This window comes from Pelodiscus sinensis, chromosome 4 (genome assembly GCF_049634645.1).
Source record: "Pelodiscus sinensis isolate JC-2024 chromosome 4, ASM4963464v1, whole genome shotgun sequence".
NCBI classification, from domain to species: Eukaryota; Metazoa; Chordata; order Testudines; family Trionychidae; genus Pelodiscus; species Pelodiscus sinensis.
In genome coordinates, this window is record NC_134714.1 from 117,248,674 (window position 1) to 117,269,695 (window position 21,022).

A 21,022-nucleotide genomic window follows, 5' to 3' on the forward strand; every position below is an offset into this window, starting at 1 on the left:
ATTCTTTATATTCATTTAGGCGCTTAGGACTATTGCTCAAATATGAAAAAATATTTAAAAGAGTTAGCCAGAAATAATGTGGCAGTGCAGTTCAGGCTTTAGAAGCACATGAGTGCAATGAATGGCAAACACAAGGTTGTATGAAGATATGAGGATTTTTCTGTTTTAAGAGATGCTGGACTCCTCCTTTGCTTCCCATCATAACACTAGCATTATTGCTGGCAAATCCTATTAGGTTGTCAAAGAGGATTTCTTTACTGTTAAAAAAAAGCCTCTACGCAATTATAAATTCCAAGAGCAGTTGTGTCTTTAATTTCTAAAAGTGTTAGACATTTGTCCACTGTTTTCTGAACTTCAGTATCATAATGTCTAGCTACTAGAACAAGTTGTTTGATAGTAGAAATGTCTGTTGTTTCATCAATAATAAGAGAAAATTTTGTCACCTTCAACTTAGATACTAGGTTACTGAAGTCATATTCACCGATCACATTAGAAAAAATGTATGTTCCTTTGGTTCTAGCACACTTGATATCCTTTGCTATTTTTGAATCTGGACAAACATTTGCAACGAGGCCAGGCAAATGATCCAAAAGGGCTATAGGTAAATTGTGTTCTACAATAAATCCACACAGTTTAAGCTCAGCAGCTGCTATCTGTGCTGAGTGAATAGAGGATGGACCAGGTTTCATAAAGTCAGTTACTTTTGAAGTTTGTTTTGTAGATTTTAGGTTTTTTTGATGCTTTTCTGTGTTTTCATTTCTTTCAATTTGACTTAAACTACCAGCAGTTTCGCAATTGCATAATTTGCAGAAATCTTTACCTGAGCTGTATTTACTAACTACTAGCCAGCCAGAAAATTTTTCATGTGTCAACAGTTTCGACGGCAATTTTCTCTCATAAGGTGTACACTTTTGTTTCTTTTTCTTAGGAGTGTTATCCTTATCATTTTCATCACTATCTGAACGAATATCCATATTTTTCTCTTCACTCATAATGGGTTCACAAAAAACGTGAAAACACAAAATGTTCACAGAGAACTTGTAAAAGTAAGCAAACAACGCCAAGTAACCGGAACACAGCGCTAACTGTGTCACTGCAACTCAAACTGACGCCAGGGCGGCAGAGCCAGTGACGCGGCCATGTGAAGCGGGGAGGAATACATCACATGATTGCATCACATTACACAATACACAGTCTCCTCTCCCTAGTCTTCATTTGCATAATAAACCGAAGAGATATTAATGAACATGTATCAGATGTAAGAAATTTTAACGTTTTAAAAATGAGCATGGAACATAAAATTATAACTTAGAGGCTTCTGAGCAAAAATTTATAATAACACAAAATTCCTAAAACGTACCAAAAATATCGGGCGTCGTACCAAACATACAACAGAAAGTAAATAGTACCAATTTTGTACGAACGTACCAACTTTGGCAGCCCTGCGCGGGACCTATTGCAGCACTGGGCCCAGAGCAGCCGCCCCACTCACCCTGCCCTATATCTGCCGCTGCCCTAGATCACAACCTCCTTCATCTAAACTCCCTCCAGGGCTGGCCTTTCCATGAGATGAACTGAGGCAGCTGCCTCAGGTGCCAGAATGTGTGTGTGTGGGGGGGGGGGGGGGGGGAGTGCTGCTAGGACCCAGAGTATAGAAAATTGTCTGTTGCTGGTGCATATGTATTCTCTCTTCTCTAGATGCACAGAGATGGAGTGTCATGAGAGGAATAGAACAGGAATGAGGCAGAATTGAGACCTTTCAAAGTTTTGGCCCAAGCAAGGGGGCATGGAGGTGTCATTTGAGCTCCCTGCCTCAGGTGCCAAAGTGTTGGCCCTGACTCCCTCACAGACCTCACGCTATCTACTGCACCCAATCCCCTACCCCAAGCTCCCTTCTACATCAAGCACCTCCTCCAGTTAATATCATGGAAGAGTGCAGCCCTAGACTACTTAGCAAATTCTTGGAGTGCCCCCTCCCCCATCAAAAATTGTCCACCAGTAGGTTACTGTTATGTGGGACAGTTTTGAATCACACTCTCGATTGTTAAAAGTAAGATAACTGGTTATTTGCCTTTAAGGGCACAGATAGATAGCAAATCTTAGAGGACTTATCAAAGTGTGTGCATGTATACAAATGAAAACTCTTGGCAAGATTTTTTTTCTAAATTCAATAAGCTAATTTTTTTCACAATGTATTTTTTCCCTTGGATCCCTGTTAAATCGTTCTCTGTCTTGCCAGAATATAATGCCAGTTAAACTATTGGCATACTTGTCCTCAACCTGAGAAGACTAGGCTTAGAATCCTAGAACACTAGAACTGGAAGGGACCTCGAGAGGTCATAGAGTCCAGTCCCCTTCTCTCACAGCAGAACCAAGTACCATCTAGACAATCCCTCATAATGTCTAGCTAACGTGCTCTTAAATATCTCGAGTGAGAGATTCTACAACCTCCCTAAGCAATTTATTCCAGTGTTTAACCACCCTGACAGTTAGGAAGGTTTTCCTAGTGTCCACCCTAAATCTCCCTTGCTGCAGTTTAAGCCCATTGCTTCTAGTCTTATCTTCAGAGACCAAGGAGAACAATTTTTCTCCCTCCTCCTTGTAACACTCTTTTAGATACTTGAAAACCTCTATTATGTCCCCTCTCAGTCTTCTCTTTTCTAAACTAAAGCCCAATTTTTTCAGTCTTCCCTCATAGCTCATGTTCTCTTGACTTTAATCATTATTGTTGCTCTTCTCTGGACCTTCTCCAGTTTCTCCACATCTTTCTTTAAATGTGGTGCCCAGAACTGGACACAATACTCCAGTTGAGGCCTAATCAGTGGAGAGTAGAGCAGAAGAATGACCTCGTGTGTCTTGGTCACAACACTCCTGTTAATGCATCCCAGAATCATGTTTGGTGGTTTGTTTGTTTTTTTTTCAACAGCGTCACACTGTTGACTCCTATTTAGCTTGTGGTCCACTATGACCCCTAGGCTGTGTCTAGACTACATGGCTCTGTCAACGGAGCCATGTAAAGTAGTTTACCCGACATAGTCAATGTTTCACGAGGCATGAGGGAGCGGTTGACAAAGGCTTCACTTGTCGACCGATCCGCGTATAGACTGCTGTGCCGGATCAGCTGATTGTCGGAACAGCGCGGCGGCCACTTTTATTTTAATGAAGCGGGGATAATGTAAATCCCCGCTTAATTGACTGTGTCGGGTAAACTACTTTACATGGCTCCGTCAATGGAGCCATGTAGTCTAGACACATCCCTCGATCCCTTTCTGCAGTACTCCTGCCTGGACAATCGCGTCCCATTCTGTATGTGTGAAACCATTTCTCCAGTTTGTCCAGATCATTTTGAATTATGACCCTGTCCTCTAAAGCAGTTGCAACCCCTCCCAGCTTGGTATCATCTGCAAACTTAATACATAAGAACGGCTGTACTGGGTCAGACCAAAGGTCCATCTAGCCCAGTATCCTGTCTGCCTACAGTTGCCAACACCAGGTGCCCCAGAGAAGGTAGACCGAAGACAATGATCAAGCGATTTGTCTCGTGCCATCCCTCTCCAGCCTCTGACAAACAGAGGCCAAGGACACCATTTTATCCCCTGGCTAATAGCCTTTTATGGACCTAACCTCCATGAAATTATCTAGCTTCTCTTTAAACACTATTATAGTCCTAGCCTTCACAGCTTCCTCTGGCAAGGAGTTCCACAGGTTGACTACACGCTGTGTGAAGAACTTTCTTTTATTAGTTTTAAACCTGCTACCCATTAATTTCATTTGATATCCTCTAGTTCTTCTATTTAGGGAACTAATAAATAACTTTTCTTTATCGGCCCTCTCCACACCACTCATGATTTTATATACCTCTATCATATCCCCCCTCAGTCTCCTCTTTTCTAAACTGAGTGTACTCTCTATGCCAATATCTAAATCATAAAGATTGCTGTAAAGATTATAGTTGTGAAATCACCTCCCCCCTCCCCCCCCCCCCCCCATTTTCCCTTCCTTTGCATACTCTTTCTGCCTCTTAAGGGATTTTTTTTTAAGTTTATCATGTTAAACTATATTTAGTGTGACTGGCCTGGACACTTTTATCATTTAAATTGGCCGTGCCCTTATGTCATGCTTAGGTCTAAAGAGCAGCATGATACCACAATACCTTAGTGATAATGAAGCATAATTATTCCCACATCTTGCAGGGCTTTCAACATGTTACTTCGTTAGACTTTGCACAAGCTGCAAACAATAGTATGCTTGGTTACTGTCTTGAACAACTATGATCCTATAACGCCTACTTGGTCTTGTTTACTATTGACTGCCTGTGAAGAGGCAGATTTGACTTAATGCTCCTGGTTTTAGACTTTATCCTGACTCTGGGGGTAGCACCTATCTTTAGGGATTTCACTATCAGGACTTTGGTTATTAGGTAATTGTGTCTTTGCTGTGGATATTCTTGGGCTGTTCCAACTCCTTCACATCCACCTTAGCTTCTTCCTGCTCCACTTAAAAATACCTAACACTAACTATTTGTAGACGAAGTTTTCTTATGTTGTATTTGGAACAATTTCTCTTTTCTTTATATAGATTTTTCTCCCCCTCCCTGGGTTTTTCAGCTTGTTGAACTAATTAAAAATGATTGTGTAGTGTCTTGCAGGCTGGGGTGGAGGACTTCATAAGCTGATATTGTTAGACATGGGTTTTGCTGTGTACCCCAATGCATCTTTGTCTAGCCTTTTGCACTGGGAAGAAGTGATAAAATATAAAGTTGGGTGTAAAAGTGCTGCTTCCTTTCCTCTACAGGGATTAGTTAATGAAATATATCTCCCAACACAGTACTGCAAAGAGTTTGGCTGAAAAAGTCTTGCTTATCCCCCACACTGCTACTCTTGTCTTGCTGCATGGCTGGCGCCTGTTTGAAAAGGCCAATTCAGATACTCCCTTATTAGCCCTGGCTCCTCAGGACTTGGCTCTAACTCAGAATATGTATTAACAAGAAAAAAAAGCAGCTGTTTGTCTTTTCCAGCTGAGCTTTTTTCCCCTCTTTTCTCGTGCTGCTTGCTAATTGGCTGAGGAAAAGAGGGAGGGAGGGAGGATTGGGTGAAGTAAGCTGTGTATACTCTGTGAATCTGGTTGGACTAGTTTTTACAGGGAGAGAGACTGAGAGGTGAGGCTATACTAGCCATTCCCCTCAGTTTTTCTCTCTCATCCCTCATTTTCTCTCTCTATCATGGTTGGGGATCATTGTAACCTCTCTGGAGACAGACCTGTACTCTCCCAGAATCCCAAAACTGGATTAAGCTGCAAAATGGTTCTGCAGGCGGTGGGTAAAGTGTTAAGGTAACAATCAAGTTGTCATTTTAGAAATTATGGAAAAGGTGCAAGACAGAGTTGGGATGCACAGTAAAATGGGAAGACTTTTTACTGCGGGGCATACTTTTTCGTTTGATTTCATACACGAATAAGTGTGTAGTGGGGAAGACTGTAAAGATTATGTTGTAAAGTGAAGGTACATTGTGAGGGGGCACTTTAAACAATGTTGTGAGGCGGACAACTGGCGAAGTAACTATTGGTCTTATGCAACATTTTTAAGGAATATGAATCAAAAGCTGTGATTTGCCTCTAAAATTTGATAGAAAATCCACATTTATATGACTATTAGGTGTCTTGAATCTATCAGTGTTTAAAACTGTCCGATGTAATGCTGTGGTGAAAGAATTTAAAGGCATCCAAGAGTGCAGAGTTTCATGGGAATGATTGGTGCATGGCTACTTGGGGTTTTTTTTTTCTTTCCATTGGTAATGTTACATGAGTAAGAAATTTAAGAAACTACATCATGCACGTGGCTTTTTTGTCTGTAAATTTAAAAAATATTTGGAGTAACAGGTTTGATGCTGGGGGGAGAAATGTAGCTTTTATTTCAGTGAACATGAGCCCAAATATTTCTAAATTGTGAAGAATCAGCACACAACCCCAAAGAGGGGCATTGTTGTATGCAGTTAACTGTATTTGGCAAGCCTGTGCTTGCGGCTGTTTCCTCTTATTGATGGCGAATTGTTAAAAATGTTTGTCAACAGAAACATTATCCCACGTCTTCCTTCCTTGACTTATGGGTCCTTTCACACCACAATCTGTGCTGTGAAGATGTTCATTGAATGTTGTGACAACTAAGTAAATATGGGAAAAGCTGGACTAAAGATCTGACTTTCACCTCTGCTAAAAACTGTGCTTAAGTTAGATGGGATGCATTTTTAATTGTTTATGTTAAAGAATAGGTGTTTCCCCCTTCCCGCTTTCTATTTTGCTTGCTCTGGCATTCCCCTTTTCATGCTTTTTGTCTCATTGATACTTTCTAAGGGTAGGGTTTTGAGGAATAGAAAGTTCCTTTCCCACCTCTTCAACAAGTTTAGTTTACGGAACTTTTTCAGGTTCTGTTCTTTGTTTGAAAGTTTTTTTTTTTTTTTTTTTTTAGAGTCTGTAATTCAGTGTGGTGGTATGCAGTAAGTCCTATCTTAAAACACTTTAGCCAGTGGCTGGCTGTTTGTGTTGTGAATCTTTTTGAAGTTTTAGTAGCTGTTTTATTGGCCGTACTCCCAGATATGGCTAGATTGGTGCCTCTGAAGGAAAGTATTGCCAGAGCCATTGTTCAGGGTCTGTAATAGCTGGCTTTAAATATAGGTAACATCCCAGGACGAACAGTGAAACGTGTACATTTTTGTTTGGGAGCTGAATCATTTTGACCAGTCATAATGAACTTTGTCTTGCTGATTATTTTTTCCTATTTTGAGAATGTTTATTATATTTCTGCATAATTTTATTTTTGGTAGCCACAGTGTAATAATTTTGAGCTACTTGTGCCGTCCATGGCTTGTCTTTTTTTCCAAATTATATACCAGAATTCTAATGTGAAAGAAGGAAAAAGCTGCCCTTGTATATGTAATATTTGGGCCTGAATGATGTAGAAATGAGGTGGATTTTATCTTGCCAAGGCTACTTGATTGGTTAAGTGTTTGTTCATAACATATGGATAAATTACTATATTTGATGTCATAATGCAACTTTCACCTGCTTAATACTTCCCATAAATTATTTTTCTTGTGTGTCACTATTGTGGCTTTTGTTTTGTTTTGGGGTTTTTTGCATGTCTGTTCTGGGTCATCAACTTCTGTATGCAAAAAGGGGAAAAAAAATTGAACTTGCCTCAGTCCCTGCCAGAGAGCAGTCCAGGTCAGCCTATTTTGGATTTTGGACTGAGGCTCAGATTTGGGCTCACTTCCTGGATCTGCTGCAGACTCCTCATGTGACCTCCTATGAGTCACTTAATCTCACTCTGCTTCATTATGTGAAATTGAATAATATTTCCCTACCTCATAAGAGTGACAATACATTTGTCCCCCTATTAAGAGTTCAGATTCCAGAATAATGGGTAATATATAAGAACATGAGTTTGAGATTGGTCTAAGGTAGAGATAGTCAATAGGCGGACCACAGGCCAAGCACTGAGAGGCTTTTGAATAGACCATGGATTTTTTTATTTACTTGTCTATGTATTTTTAAAATATGCATCTGTCTGTGAATCTGTTTAAGAAGGTTAAGAGCTAGGATTACCAAATTTGGCATGTAGCTACCTCTTTTCCTAACATAAGGCAATATCAGGGTTTGGTTGTTCCAGGAAAATTGAAAGTGCAGGAAATTGGACTATTTTCCCATAACATGGAAAGAGAAAGGCCCAGAGAGGAGAGAGATGTGATACTGAGAGTGGCCACTGGGGGCAGTGAGCACAAAGGAGAGCTATACTGCTGAGCGGCCACTCAAAGCAGCAGCACCACCAAAAGAGTGGAGGAGGAGGAGAGGGAGAGACAAACCCACCCACACCCTGGTGGGCAGAAAGGGGATAGGAGACAGAAGGCCCACCGGATGTGACCTCCAACCTTCACTCTTGTACCACACCCATGCCCCCACTCTCCTGCTCAGCTGCCCCCCCCCCCCCCACATCCCAAAGGCCTTGCCCTAACTGTTGCAGCCTTCACACTGCCAGTGCCTTCCCTGAAGGACCCAGGCAATGTCGAGTAAGTCTTCTACTTACCATATCATTACTACGAAATAAAAAATTAATAAGGAGTGAAATGTGCAGGTTTGTTACAAAAATTGTGTACAGGAAATCCTCACCATTTGTGGTGGATGCAGGAACATATCCACTGCAAATGGCAAAATCTGTGAATACTGGGAGCCACAGCTCCCAGTCCTCACAGTAAACTCCCTGTGGCTCCTGAACTCACTGCTTGGGGTAGGGAATGGGGGGGAGGGGGAAGAGAGCCACAGGGAACTCATTACTGCTTCCCCACCCCTAGGCCAGGACCCCGCAAATATGTGGAACCACAAATAGCAATTCTGTAATCGCTGGGGTCTCCTGTACTAGCACTTCATAGCAACATGAGACCAATGATGCTCTTGGTGAAAGAGAGACATAGGCTTGGTTGTAGAAATATTTCTTCTTGATGATTGATGTCATTGGTTTGGTACTTGGCAGACTGCAAATGTAGGACGGAATGTATTCAGCATGGTTATAAATGTGAATTTCTTAAACAGTGCCAAGGTCTGTTCATTGTGATCGATGCCAAAGTTGATGTGAACTTATGAAAGACACCCATGATCGGTGACAGGTAACTTTTCGTGTGTAGATTGAGCCTTGAAACTACTTACGGTGAGCATCAAAGAGACTGAACTTAGCTGGGTGGAGAATTTGAATTTTGTGCATGTCGGTATTGAGTGTGTCAACAGTTTGCTGACCTTTAAAGGTTTTTCTCTGGCAAAATGAGAGCCTTACATTTCACACTGCTGCAACTCCACTGTTGGAAGCTTTGATGAAAAGGGGGCTCCTTTCAGAAGTGGCGTGCCCCAGCATACTCTCCTGCCCTGGGCCATGCCACTCTCCTGAGAGGGGCTCTTTCCACCAGCTGCCCTGGGTTACCAGGCAGGGGGAAGCCACACAGCTCCTATGTCCCGCCTCTCTGGAGCACAGCGGAAGGCAGGGTGGATAAGGCAGCATGCATGTTGCTATGGGGAGGGGAGGGGAGGAGTAGCACTTCCCTGCAAGCAGGATCCAGTGTGGAGCCTCAGGGCTTCAACGTATCTCCCCCTCCACTTCCTCCTCCCCCCCCCCCCCCACACAGAGAAAGCTGGCACTGGCTCCAATCTTGCTGGGGGCGCAATGCTGGATCACTAGCACGAACTCGCTGTTGTGTTCATTGCATTTGCGCGTGCCACTGAAAATCATCTTGCGGGCTATATGTTACCAGCCCCTGACTATGCCATTCCTACCTTTTAAGGAGCTGCGCAGGTTGAGAATTACAAGGGATAGTTTTTCTAGTGCTACTTAGAGCCTGCATTATGCTTCAACCACAACAAAATGCTTGCTTGTTTGATGTCATGTTTTACAATTAAGTTTTTCTCTGCACTGCAGTGCCCCCTCCCCACTCTGTTTTTACCTTCTCTTAGGCAGTAATATAAATTTAATTCCTCTTTGTTGTGAGGTGTCAGGTAATGTCTCCAAAACATGAGCGTGTGATGAGCAGAGAAAGATTAATGTGTAATTTTTTTTAAAGAGTAATAGGAGAGATTTTTGGGACAGAGGGGGAAAATGTGTTAGATAGCAAAGTAGGTGAAGAGAGAATGGGATGTCAAATGGTTGAATAGAGGAAAAAGAAGAAACAACAAATAATACAAGAAAATACGAATATTAATCCCTTATTGGAAAGAAAACGGGAAAACCCAGTGAAGCCAGGAAAGAAACATAAGTGCAACAAAAGTTGCAAATGTCAGACTACTTGCATTTTTTTAAATGAGACCTACTGTTATGTTTTAATATTCCTATGAGGGCCTTGTCTTTGGAGAGCTGTGCATAGTGCCTCATTTTCATCCTGTCTACATTTAGAGCCTGCAGACTTTACCCAAAACTTACTAGCCCCAGTGCAAAGCTTGGTAATTTTTGCTGAAGACACTGCACATTAAGAATACCATAACTTATCTCTACATAGCAACAACCTTTTTGAAATACGTTAATTTTACTTTTTCCCCCAAATATAGATGAAATTTAGACATGTATTTTTATGCCATTGTTGGAAAAAAATAAACAGATATAATTGTGTACCGTTTCTTCTCTTCTAGATAAGATGAAGATATTAGGGCTGGGTGAGTAGGGAAGGGAAAGGCAAAAATAATTATGCAGAAACATTGTAAGCACACTGAACTCTTCTTACCCATATCATATCATATATGTATATACTCTTCAAATATTTGTAAAACTACGTGCACAAGAAAGCAGGAAGTTAGTATAGCCTGTTCATCAACACCTGCTTTTAGTCACCTTGAATAATTAAAAGATGAGAAAAAGTAGCAGTAATCTATCCAGCACACTTTTTTTATTCTGCTCCCGTTAGTCATTGACTTGGACTATCTGAACTCTTAATTCTTGCTCAGAGGTGTTTCTTAATAATTTTAAGACAGTTTTTTCTGCCAGTGTAAATATCTTTGCATGTGAATAGACACCCAAATGTGATTCAGAACCTGGTCTGTGGTATGTCTGCTTTTCCTCTGACAGCGTAGATCTTGTACAGACAATGTTCACAGATGACTTACTTCATTTATCATGTAGTATCTCTTCCCATGCCTCTGCATTTCCTTTTAAGTCTTTGCTGAAATCTAGTCATCCTGGGCAGTAGCCTTGTCACAGATATATTATTACGTAAATTGGGTCTGTCCTGAATTATGTCATCTAATGACCTCTGTTATACTTTATATCTACCTACATGGTTCACCTCCCGGAGACTTTGTAAAAATAGTTTACTTCAGACTCTTCTTTTTTGCTAGTGCTGCCCCTTTCTTTGTGGTCCGTTTTGTAAGGCCACTTGCAAACAGAAAAAGAAAATTATAAATGTCTGTCTGGGGTATCATCAAATCACCATAACTTGCCTTGATGCTTGATAAATGACTGCATTTTTTCATAAATTGATTTGTCTTTTAGTTTCAGATTCTGATAGTGTGAAGCACAGTAAAAAATATTGTAGAATTTAGGGGGGAAAAAACTCACACTCCTTTAGCTTTCTCTCTCCCAAATGGTGTTAAGGAGTTTAAAAAGCAAACAAAAAAATTTACAGCTGACATTGCAGTCTGTTTTTGATGGTATCCATACTATGATCTCCTACTGCACTGCTTTCTTATAGTTGAATGATCTCTTTGCTTCCTCTCCTTTCCCCACCTTTTCAGTTTGCTCAGTTAGTTTTCAGGTTAAGTGCTGGGGGAAGCAAAATGTTATCTGTGTTGGCCTTTTAATCATGTTAACAAGCTTTATTTAAAAGCTGTTCTAACTGGTTTTTAATGAGGTTTGAAGTGTGCAGTGCAGACAGGGCCAAACAGGGTCTTTAAAAAAAATTCTAGCCTGGGTTAAAACACTAGCCTGGGTTAAAACACTATTTTAACTATTTGGGCTCGACTACAATGTTAACTATAAATGTGTTTTAATTGTGTTCCCTAGTATGGTTAAATGTAGATTGGGGCCAGAGACATGTAAGCTAAAAGCAGTTAGGACTGTCTAGGTTTTTGTCTAGTTTTTTCCTAACTTTTTTTGTGCTAAAAGAGTTTAAAGAGCAGTGCATGACGTATTGTCTGCAGTTGTAGTTCAACGTCTTACCTTTCAAAGTGAAACATGATTGCATTTTAATGAAAATCACTATTGGCTTCCTGAGTACATCATTGCAAAGAGAGAAGTGATGTGGGACTGAACCTTCTCTGACATTACAGAGTAGGCAAGATTTATTTTATTTGCCATTGCTTGAGGAGGAAGTAGTTTATAAGGGACTCTGTCTCTTTCTTAATTTGGTGTGTGAATCAAGTACTAGCAAAAATGAGCAATTTTAGATTAATCCTGGAGTCTGTAATGATGTTCCATGTATCCCAGAATGGATATGGTTAGGCAGAAGTAGTGCAGGCTTCTGCACACTGTGGATGAGACCATTATTTTAGGGGAGAGGGTAGCTAGTTCTCTAGATTGACTCAAAACATAAGAATGGCCATACTGACTCAGACCAAAGGTCCATCTAGCCCAGAATCCTGTCTACGGACAATGACCAATTCCAGGTGCCCCAGAGGGAATAAACAGAACAGTTAATCATCAAGTGATGCATCCCCTGTCATCCATTTATAGCTTCTGCCATACAGAGGCTAGGGATGCCACCCGGGGGGGGGGGAGGGGGGTTAAAATTGATTATTTAAAAAAATAATAATTGGATTTTATTTAAATCAGATTATGATTTTTTTAAATCAATGAAATACTAAATTTCTCATTTTAAAAATGATTTGCAGTCAAATCTCATCACAAACATGCTACACATATACTTAGTCTCATAAAAATGAATTAATAGCTTTAGTTTGTCCAGCCTCACTACCAGCTCTTGCTTCTTGTAAGTTCTGGTCTTCCAATTTCTGTTTCTCAGCAGATTTAAAAAAGAGCGAGAGTAAAGAAAGACTCCGGCTGGTTAGGATGTTTTTTGTTCTGTGCTTCTGTGGTGTACTTTGAGCAAGCATGGCAGAGGAGTTAGTTAAGACATTGTCTTAAAGGGTACGTCTATACAGCAGCACTATTTTGCAATAGTGGCCATTATTCCAAAATAACAATGAGTGCCTACAGAACAATTCCATTATGTTGAAATAAATTCAAAATAATGGACAGCTTATTCCAACTTCTGTAAACCTCATTCCATGAGGAATAACACCCATTCCGAAATAGCTATTTTGGAATAGCAGTAGTGTGAATGCTTCCCTGCTGCTATTTCAAAATAGCTTCTTCCCAGGGCCTCCTGGGGCTCCATATCGAGGTAGCATGTCCACATTAGGGAAGCCTGCCTCTGACTAATTTTGAGGTTTCCCTGTAGTGTAGACATGCTATTTTGAAGTAAGCTATTTCGGACTATTTCCTCCAGAATTGCTTATTTTGAAATAAGCGTGCAGTGTAGATATACCCCAAAATAGACACAGTACAGTATATAGAAAAGTACTGAGGCAGCAGAGAAGGGAACAGTGGAGCGAACTGGTAAGAAAAAGGGAAGACATTATTCAGCAAGCACAGCTTCCTATATTCGCGTACACTTTTGCCACAGAAAAACTGTCAGAGGGTCTTTCTTGCATCAAGAAGCCATCTGGAAATATTTTGAAGATTTCCCCCCCCTCCCCCCCCCCGGATAAAAAGAAAATGTGTCAAGTGTCCGTTGTGCAAGGAGGAGATGCAGGGCCAACTTACAACAATCAAACATCATAAGGAAAACTGCTCATTGGGAGAAAATAATGTAGATGAAGATGTAGATGTGGCTAAGTGGGTCAACTGGTTGGTTACTTAAAAAATTTGCTTCGCAATGCATCATTCTTCAAGTGTCTCTCACTCTCTATGCCTTTTAGGATAAGTGTGATTTGACCAAGTAAATTCCCAAGCTGTTTACTGTGTTGAATATTGCTAGAGAAAAAGTTTAGCTTAGCTAATCGTTATGGCTTGTTTCGTTAGCTAGGTTACTACTCAGGTATACAGTACGGAAAGCCGCAGTAAGAGAAATACAGAGTTGCCAGTTGGCCTCTGAGTGTATTTTCTTATTTTATATTACATAATATGTACCCCTTGTTTTGGAATGTCATGGCAACAGACCAGAATGGCGATACTATAAGTCTATTCCCTTGTTACTTTACCATAACTAAGCTATACAAGAGAACCCCTTTCTATACCTGCTTTCTCAAAAAACAGAAGTGCATGTGAGTTCACTGGGGCTTACTCCAAAATTAACTGCACTCGAAGAACACTCTTAGCTATTTTATTACTTGATTTAAAACAATAAATTTGTTTGGTGATTTAAGTGAGTCCACACTGACACCATGCCTGATTAATAGCCATTGATGGATCTATACTCTGTGAATTGATCTAGTTCTAGTTCTTTTTTGAACCCTGTTAGTCAAGGCCTTCACAACATCCTCTGGCAAGGAGTTCCACTGGTTGTGTGTTGTGTGAATAACTACTTCGTTCTGTTTGTATAGAACCTGCTACCTATTAATGCCATTTGGTGACTCCAATTCTCATGTTTATAAGGAGGAGTAAATAAAGGAACGGTATTTACTTTCCACACATCAGTCATGGTTTTATCAATATCTCACATCCTCCCTCTCCCTCCCCATTCATCTCTTTTCCAAGTGGAAATGTCCCAGTCTTAGTAATCTCTCCTCATATGGAAGGTGTTCCACAATCCTAATTATTTTGGCTGCCCTTTTCTGAACTTTTTCCAATTCCAGTACAGGCAGTCCCCGAGTTACGCTGATCTGACTTATGTCGGATCCGCAGTTGTGAACGGGGAGTGCTCCGCGTCTCCCTGGTCTGCTGGAGACCAGCAGACCAGGGAGATGGGGAGCAAAGCCTCTGAGGACGCCGGCAGCGGGACAGCCGCGGCACATCTGGGCTGTCCCGCTGCTCGCGTGCTCCGCGGCTTTGCTCCGCGTCTCCCTGGTCTGCTGGAGACCAGCAGACCAGGGAGACGGGGAGCAAAGCCGCAGAGGACCCGGGCAGCGTCTCCCTGGTCTGCTGGGGGGGGGGGGGGGAGCTAGTACACCCCTCCCCCCAGCAGACCAGGCTTTTCTCCGGACACCTGTGGTAGAGCAGCTGGGGTGCTGCCAGTTGGTCCCGCAACGCCGCTCTGGGCACTACTGGACCAACCCGGCAGCACCCCAGCTGCTCTGCCCCAGGCGTCCTGATTCAGCCGCTGCTGGTCAGTTTCAGCAGCAGTTGAATGAGGACGCCTGGGGCAGAGCAGCTGGGGTGCTGTTGGGTTGGTCCAGTAGCGCCAAGGAGCGGCGCTACTGGAGCAACCCAGCAGCACCCCAGCTGCTCTGCCCCAGGCTTCCCCAAGTCAGCCGCTGCTGAAACTGACCAGTGCGGACTACAGGAAGCCCGAGGCAGAGTTGCTCTGCCCCTGGGTTCCTGGAATCAGCCGCTGATCAGTTTCAACAGGCTGAATCTGGACACCAGTTCCGACTTACATACAGATTCAACTTAAGAACCAAGTCGGAACTGGTGTCCAGATTCAGCCTGTTGAAACTGATCAGCGGCTGATTCCAGGAACCCAGGGGCAGAGCAACTCTGCCCTGGGCTTCCTGTAGTCAGCCTCTGGTCAGTTTCAGCAGCGGCTGGATCTGGACGCCAGTTCCGACTTACATAAAGATTCAACTTAAGAACAAACCTACAGTCCCTATCTTGTACGTAACCCGGGGACTGCCTGTATATCTTTTTTGAGATGGCGAGACCACATCTGCATGCACTATTCAAGATGTCGGTGTACCATCGATTTATATAGAGACAATATAATTTTTCTTACTATTCATCCCTTTCTTAATGATTCCCAACATTCTATTCTCTCTTTTGATTGCTGCTGCACATTGAGTGGCTGTTTTCAGAGAACTATCCACAATGACGCCAAGATCTTTGAGTGGTATCAGCAAATTTAGACCCCATCATTTTGTGTCACTGCATCAGAATGTACTTTTCAATTATCAACATTGAAGGACCCAGTTTAAGTTCCCTCCAAGCTGCACAACCATGCAGTTACCTATTACAACTCACACAGGATGAAGGCCACAGCAGACCTGCTGCAGAACAGACCTCACACAGCTCAGAGAAAGGCACCTCTCTCCCAACCCACACCCAGCCTAGCGTGGACCAGCTGTGGAGTGGTGCTCCTCCCATGGCCTGGACCTGCTGCACCTATGGAGAGGTGCCTCTCACCTAATGCTGAGCTGCTGTGGTAAGAAAGGGCTGCAGGTAGTCCTCTCTGCCCAGGGTAGCCTGTATCCCAAAGCCCTCACCCCCAACCCAGTCTGCGTCCCAACCAGAGCTCGCTTTCTCTCACCTGCTCCTGAAACCTTTGCCCTAGACATGAGCCCCATCCCAAACTCTGGACCAGAGTGGGCAAAAGCGCCTCTGCGGTCTGGATCCCGCTCGCCAAGTGGGTGGATCAAGCCCACGGAGGTCCTGCCGCTCCCCTGCCCCCAGGCCAGTTGGAGGCACTGTGCTTTTGGATGGCCCTGTTTGCATGATGAAGAGTGGTTTTATAAATGTCAGCAAATAGGTTTTAGATGATCTTTGATTCTAAAGAGGACTATACACATGGGGCAGGTAAGGGAAATGTATGTTCACAACATATTAGTTGGTTAATTAGCCCTATTTTTGAACTATGGCTTTCAGAAAAGCTAGCTGTATAATAGTGCCTAACTACTTACCTCAATTTCAGCCAGCATATGCACAAGCTGCAGTATTTGTATATGCAGACTGTCTAATGACAAAACAAAGGAACAGTAGATGCATACATAACTACCCTGTCGCATGTGCAGTCATTATTGAACACATAAATTAGATGAAGAGTTGGATGCCTGATTTTGATTGGTTGATTTTTTTTTAATCGGATTCTTAAGGTAGCTTGTCTTATCTGTGTGTCTTTTTAATACAATCATGTTCTTGACATTTGATTAAATGAGTGAGCTCTTTGAGATACCTTTAACCTTGGGAAGCTAATTTTTTTATTGCTAACAGTTTGAGAAATAGCTATAAATTGCTCTTAATTATTCTTTTAATTCTCCTATAGTTTGTAACTTTACACAGTACTCTAGGGATCACTTCTAATTTGGGATAATAAATCCCTACCCTCTCTCCATTTAAATAAATCCCTCCTTACCCAATTTACATATCAGTTGGTGAGTGTTGTGACTGGATCTGCAGGATTCCCCTTGGAACCACTGTCACTGTGCCTCCATAACTCTCCAGCCTGGGTCCTCAGTCACAACTATTCCAGTAAGCAGCAAACTCTTCCAGCCATTGTGATCTCTCAGCCATCAGCTTGTGGAGCCCCACACCCAGTTAAATTGCATGAATGCTCCCAGAGCCTCTCATAAATCATACAGAAAGAAGCTGCCCCAACCCATCACTCTAGCCCCTAGCCTTGTACCCTAGAAATACACCATCTTACATGCCTTAAGACTCCCTTGGATAGTGCAAGCTTTTTAGTTAGTTTGCCACTTCTTTAAAGGAAAGTAGACATACACCAGCCTTTGTAATCTGAGCTAGTATTCTCCAAACACTTCAACCAAAAAACGTTTTAATTTAAATATAAAATAAAATTAATTATAGAAAGATTTTTAAGTGAGTATAAGTAGCAGGCATAGAGATCAGAATTGATTACTTATGATATAAAAATAAATTGGCAGCTTAAATTCTGCAGACCAAGCTAGATTTAAATCAAATAGTCTGTCACTGTAATAGATGTTATCGGCAGCTCACAGTTCTCAATACCATTTCTCTCACTGTGTACTCCCTTCCAGTCGGGAACAATTCAAAGTCTTTTGTCTTCCAGATAATCTTTGACGATTTTCAGGGGGAGAGGGAAGAGGCCAAGTGACCCTGTTACTTTGTCCCTTGTTTATATTTTCTTGTAGATGCCAGAAAAATCTTTGCCCTGACTTGGAGTTCAGACTGTCCCCATTGCCTAAGTGCCATTTCCTAAGAAGCCTCTGGAGGAGAGGATTCTACTGGATGGGCCATTAACACCTGTTTGGGCTATCAACACCAGTGACAGTTGTTCCTTTCTTGCAACTGAAAGGCTGACTATTGGCATTTCCCAATCTCACAGCATATTTTAAAAAGTCTCAGAGGGGTAATAGAGAGGTAGCCGAGTTAGTCTGATCTTGCTAAAACAAAAGGAAAAACTATGTCGCACTTTAAAGACTAACATAACACATATAACAGGTTTTCAAACTCTGGGTCGGGGTTTGTAAGGGGCAGACCGCTAGCTGGCTGTGAGATGCTTAGTTGACTTGTGTCTCTGTGGGTATAAGTGATAGAAATGTAGCCGTGTTAGTCTGGGGTAGTTGAAGCAAAATGCAGGACAATGTAGCACTTTAAAGACTAACAAGATGGTTTATTAGATGATGAGCTTTCGTGGGCCAGACCCACTTCCTCAGATCAAATAGTGGAAGAAAGTAGTCACAACCATATATACCAAAGGATACAATTTAAAAAAAAATTGTATAAGTAATTGCAGCTCCTGCTGACTGCGGTTTGCTGTTCCCAGCCAATAGGAATTACAAGAAGTTGTATCCAAGTACCTGTGGAGGCACTGGTAAACAAAGCAGCTAGTGGCTTCTTGCCCTTACAAACCACAACCCAGAGTTTGAAAACCTGTGACACACAGCAATAGTTCAGATACAATGATAGTATAGTCAATTCAACAGGATATTAATGTGCAGCAGGTCAAGACTTTTAAATTATACCTTATATGACATACATTGTACAAAACATAATCATATGGTAGTGGTGAATATTGGGATCTCAGGTGCTACTTTGAAGTATGGAGTGCTACAGTGTTATAACAGTTCTATTAGAAAGTTATCAACCATTCATAAGAATGGCCATACTGTGTCAGACCAAAGGTCTATCTAGCCCAGTATCCTGTCTGCTGACAGTGGCCAATACCAGATGCCCCAGAGAGAGAGAACACAACAGATAATCCTCACCTGATCCCTCTCTTGTCAGCCATTTCCAGACAAACAGAGGCTAAGGATACCATTCCTACCCATCCTGGCTAATAGCCATTGATGGACCTAACCTCCATGAATCTATCTAGCTCTTTTTGAACTCTGTTAAAGTCCTAGTCTTCACCACATCCTCTGGCAAGGAGTTCCAGAGGTTGACTGTGCGCTGGGTGAAGAAAAATATCCTCTGTTCATATATTTGGATATCTTTTGTTTTTAACCCTGATTCTGTAGGTAAGGTCAGGCCCTATTGGGATTAAGCGGGGGATAGACGGTCCATTTGGCCCATGCCTCAGGAAGCAGAGGCCTCAAATTTTGACATTTTTCTACGATGTCATTTCCATTTATTATACACCTTCCAATTATCAGAGATGCAACAAAAGAAGCTATATATACCTGCAAAAAAGTGATTTAAATCATTGTGGGACATGAGTCCTTCCCCAATTTTTTGGTCACATCCAAGATTTCATAACTGGAGACACTTCTGTGATTAGTGATTCTGTGTTATGAAATGCTGTTTACAGTCTTTGCATAGTTTAGAGATTTTTAAAGTTGCAATTAATTCTGTTACCGTAAAGTGATTTTTCCTTGCTCTGAAGATGAATAACTTTTAAATTAGATGTTTATCTCTGCATAGGAGACTTTCATGTTCCTGTTTTTTCTTGTCTTCATATACAATAACCATGTCAGGCTCAGCTGTAAGTTACCTCTTCATCGAGTTTTAGATTAATCTTTAAAGGCTTTTTTGTGGTCATAAACTTTTAATTCTACTTGTTTAATAAACTTTAATCTGTCAATAATTTGTGTTCATATTAACGCACCAGTTATTAGAGGAATTTAATAATGGGAACATGTTAGCAGATGAAATTTCAAGGCTGTAGGGGCTGTACTAAATAACACCCCCAAACAGTTATTATATAACATTCATTGTGAAGTATATGCAATTAACATTCTTTATAATCAATAGCCTTTAGTGAATTAATTTGTATCTTACTGTGTTTTAAAAGAACCCCTTTATAAAAATGAAGTAAAGATTTGAACGTGGTGCAAGTAAGAGGGTGAAAACAACAGAGTGCCATCAGAACCTGATATTGGACTTCTTGATTAAGAACAATGTTGCTCAAGTGCAGTTTATCAAAGTTAATTGTTTTGAGATTCCAAGTAATATACCAAAAGATGTTGAAAATCATGCTTTTCCCACTCGCCTTCTCACAGAAACTCTTCCAAATGGAGAGATCTACACAAAAGACTGGTTCTGCTGGAGCATGGAAAAGCAGGGTCTGTATTATGTACTCTGTTTCATTTTTAACAGTAATATTTCAAATGCATCAGTACTGTCTGATCCATCCAGTTGGAGCATCAGTAGAGGTTGGAGGAAGTTGAAAGACTGAATACCTGCACATGAAACTTCAGTATTGCATAAAGATAACTGTTACGTGGAAATCAGCTAGTAGAGCAGTACTAGCTGACAGTTCAATTGAAAACTTACTCCAAAGTAAAATAAACTCAGAAACTGATAACTGGAAAAAACTTGAGCGCATATTGAACGTCATTCTTTTTCTTTCTGAACAGGGATTGGCTTTGTAGGGTCACCAATACGTTGACTGGAACCAAATGGAAACTTTCTTGGTATACTTGAGCTTCTTAGCAAATATAACCCACTTTTATCAGGCCATGTTAGGCATGTTTGTGAATCACAAGAGAGCAGAAAATGCATGCAAGTCCATTATCTGTCTACCAGAATACAAAACACATTTATTGAGCTGTGGGACATTTGTGCAAACAATTCTTGAAGAGATAAGACATGTGGCATACTTTTCAACTCTTGATGCAACTCCAAACTTTTTTCATAAAGAACAGATGACCTTGGTTGTTCGATATGTTAAAATTGCAGGAAGTTCAAATTGAAGAATGATTCATTGTGTTAATTTCATGAAAAAAATGGAAAAGAAATCACTGCTCGTATATTAGAAATTCTGAAAGGTTTCAAATTAAATTTTCAAGTCTGCATTGGCCAATCTTATGACAATGGATCCAGTATGGCTGGAAAATACAATGGAGTACAAGCAATCCTTCTTGAGCAAAATCCAAACTGTATTTTCTCCAGTTGTGGCCACCACACACTAAGTCTCATAGGCGTTGCTTACGCTGAATCATGCAAGGAAGCAATCAAATACTTTGGAACAATCCACCTCTTCAGTAGCAGTCCTCAAAAGTGGCAAATTCTGAAGCAGCATCTACCTGTTTCCCTTCACGGCATGTCATCAATGAGATGGTCAGCAGGAATTGAAGGAGTTAAACCAGTTGCACAGCATTTGGACTCTGAGAGAGACTTTAAGTGAGCTTGAATCGCTTATACTCACAGCACAGGCTTGCACTGAGCTTAAGTCAATTCAAAAATATACCTGCAAATTTGAATGAATTT

At 41.4% G+C, this 21,022-nt stretch overlaps 1 protein-coding gene across 8 annotated transcripts in view; it reads left to right on the plus strand.

The window, feature by feature from the left end:
• Positions 1-21,022, plus strand: part of MOB2 (MOB kinase activator 2) — a 172,902-nt gene that overhangs the window by 122,129 nt on the left and 29,751 nt on the right. The window contains exon 1 of one of the 8 annotated variants that reach the window (XM_006134934.4): positions 5,116-5,331. The exons of the other annotated variants lie outside the window; for them this stretch is intronic. Within the exon in view, the coding sequence (XP_006134996.1) occupies positions 5,222-5,331 (110 nt within the window). The 5' untranslated portion in view covers positions 5,116-5,221. Of the gene's footprint in view, positions 1-5,115; positions 5,332-21,022 lie in introns of those variants that run through there. 8 annotated transcript variants of the gene reach the window in all.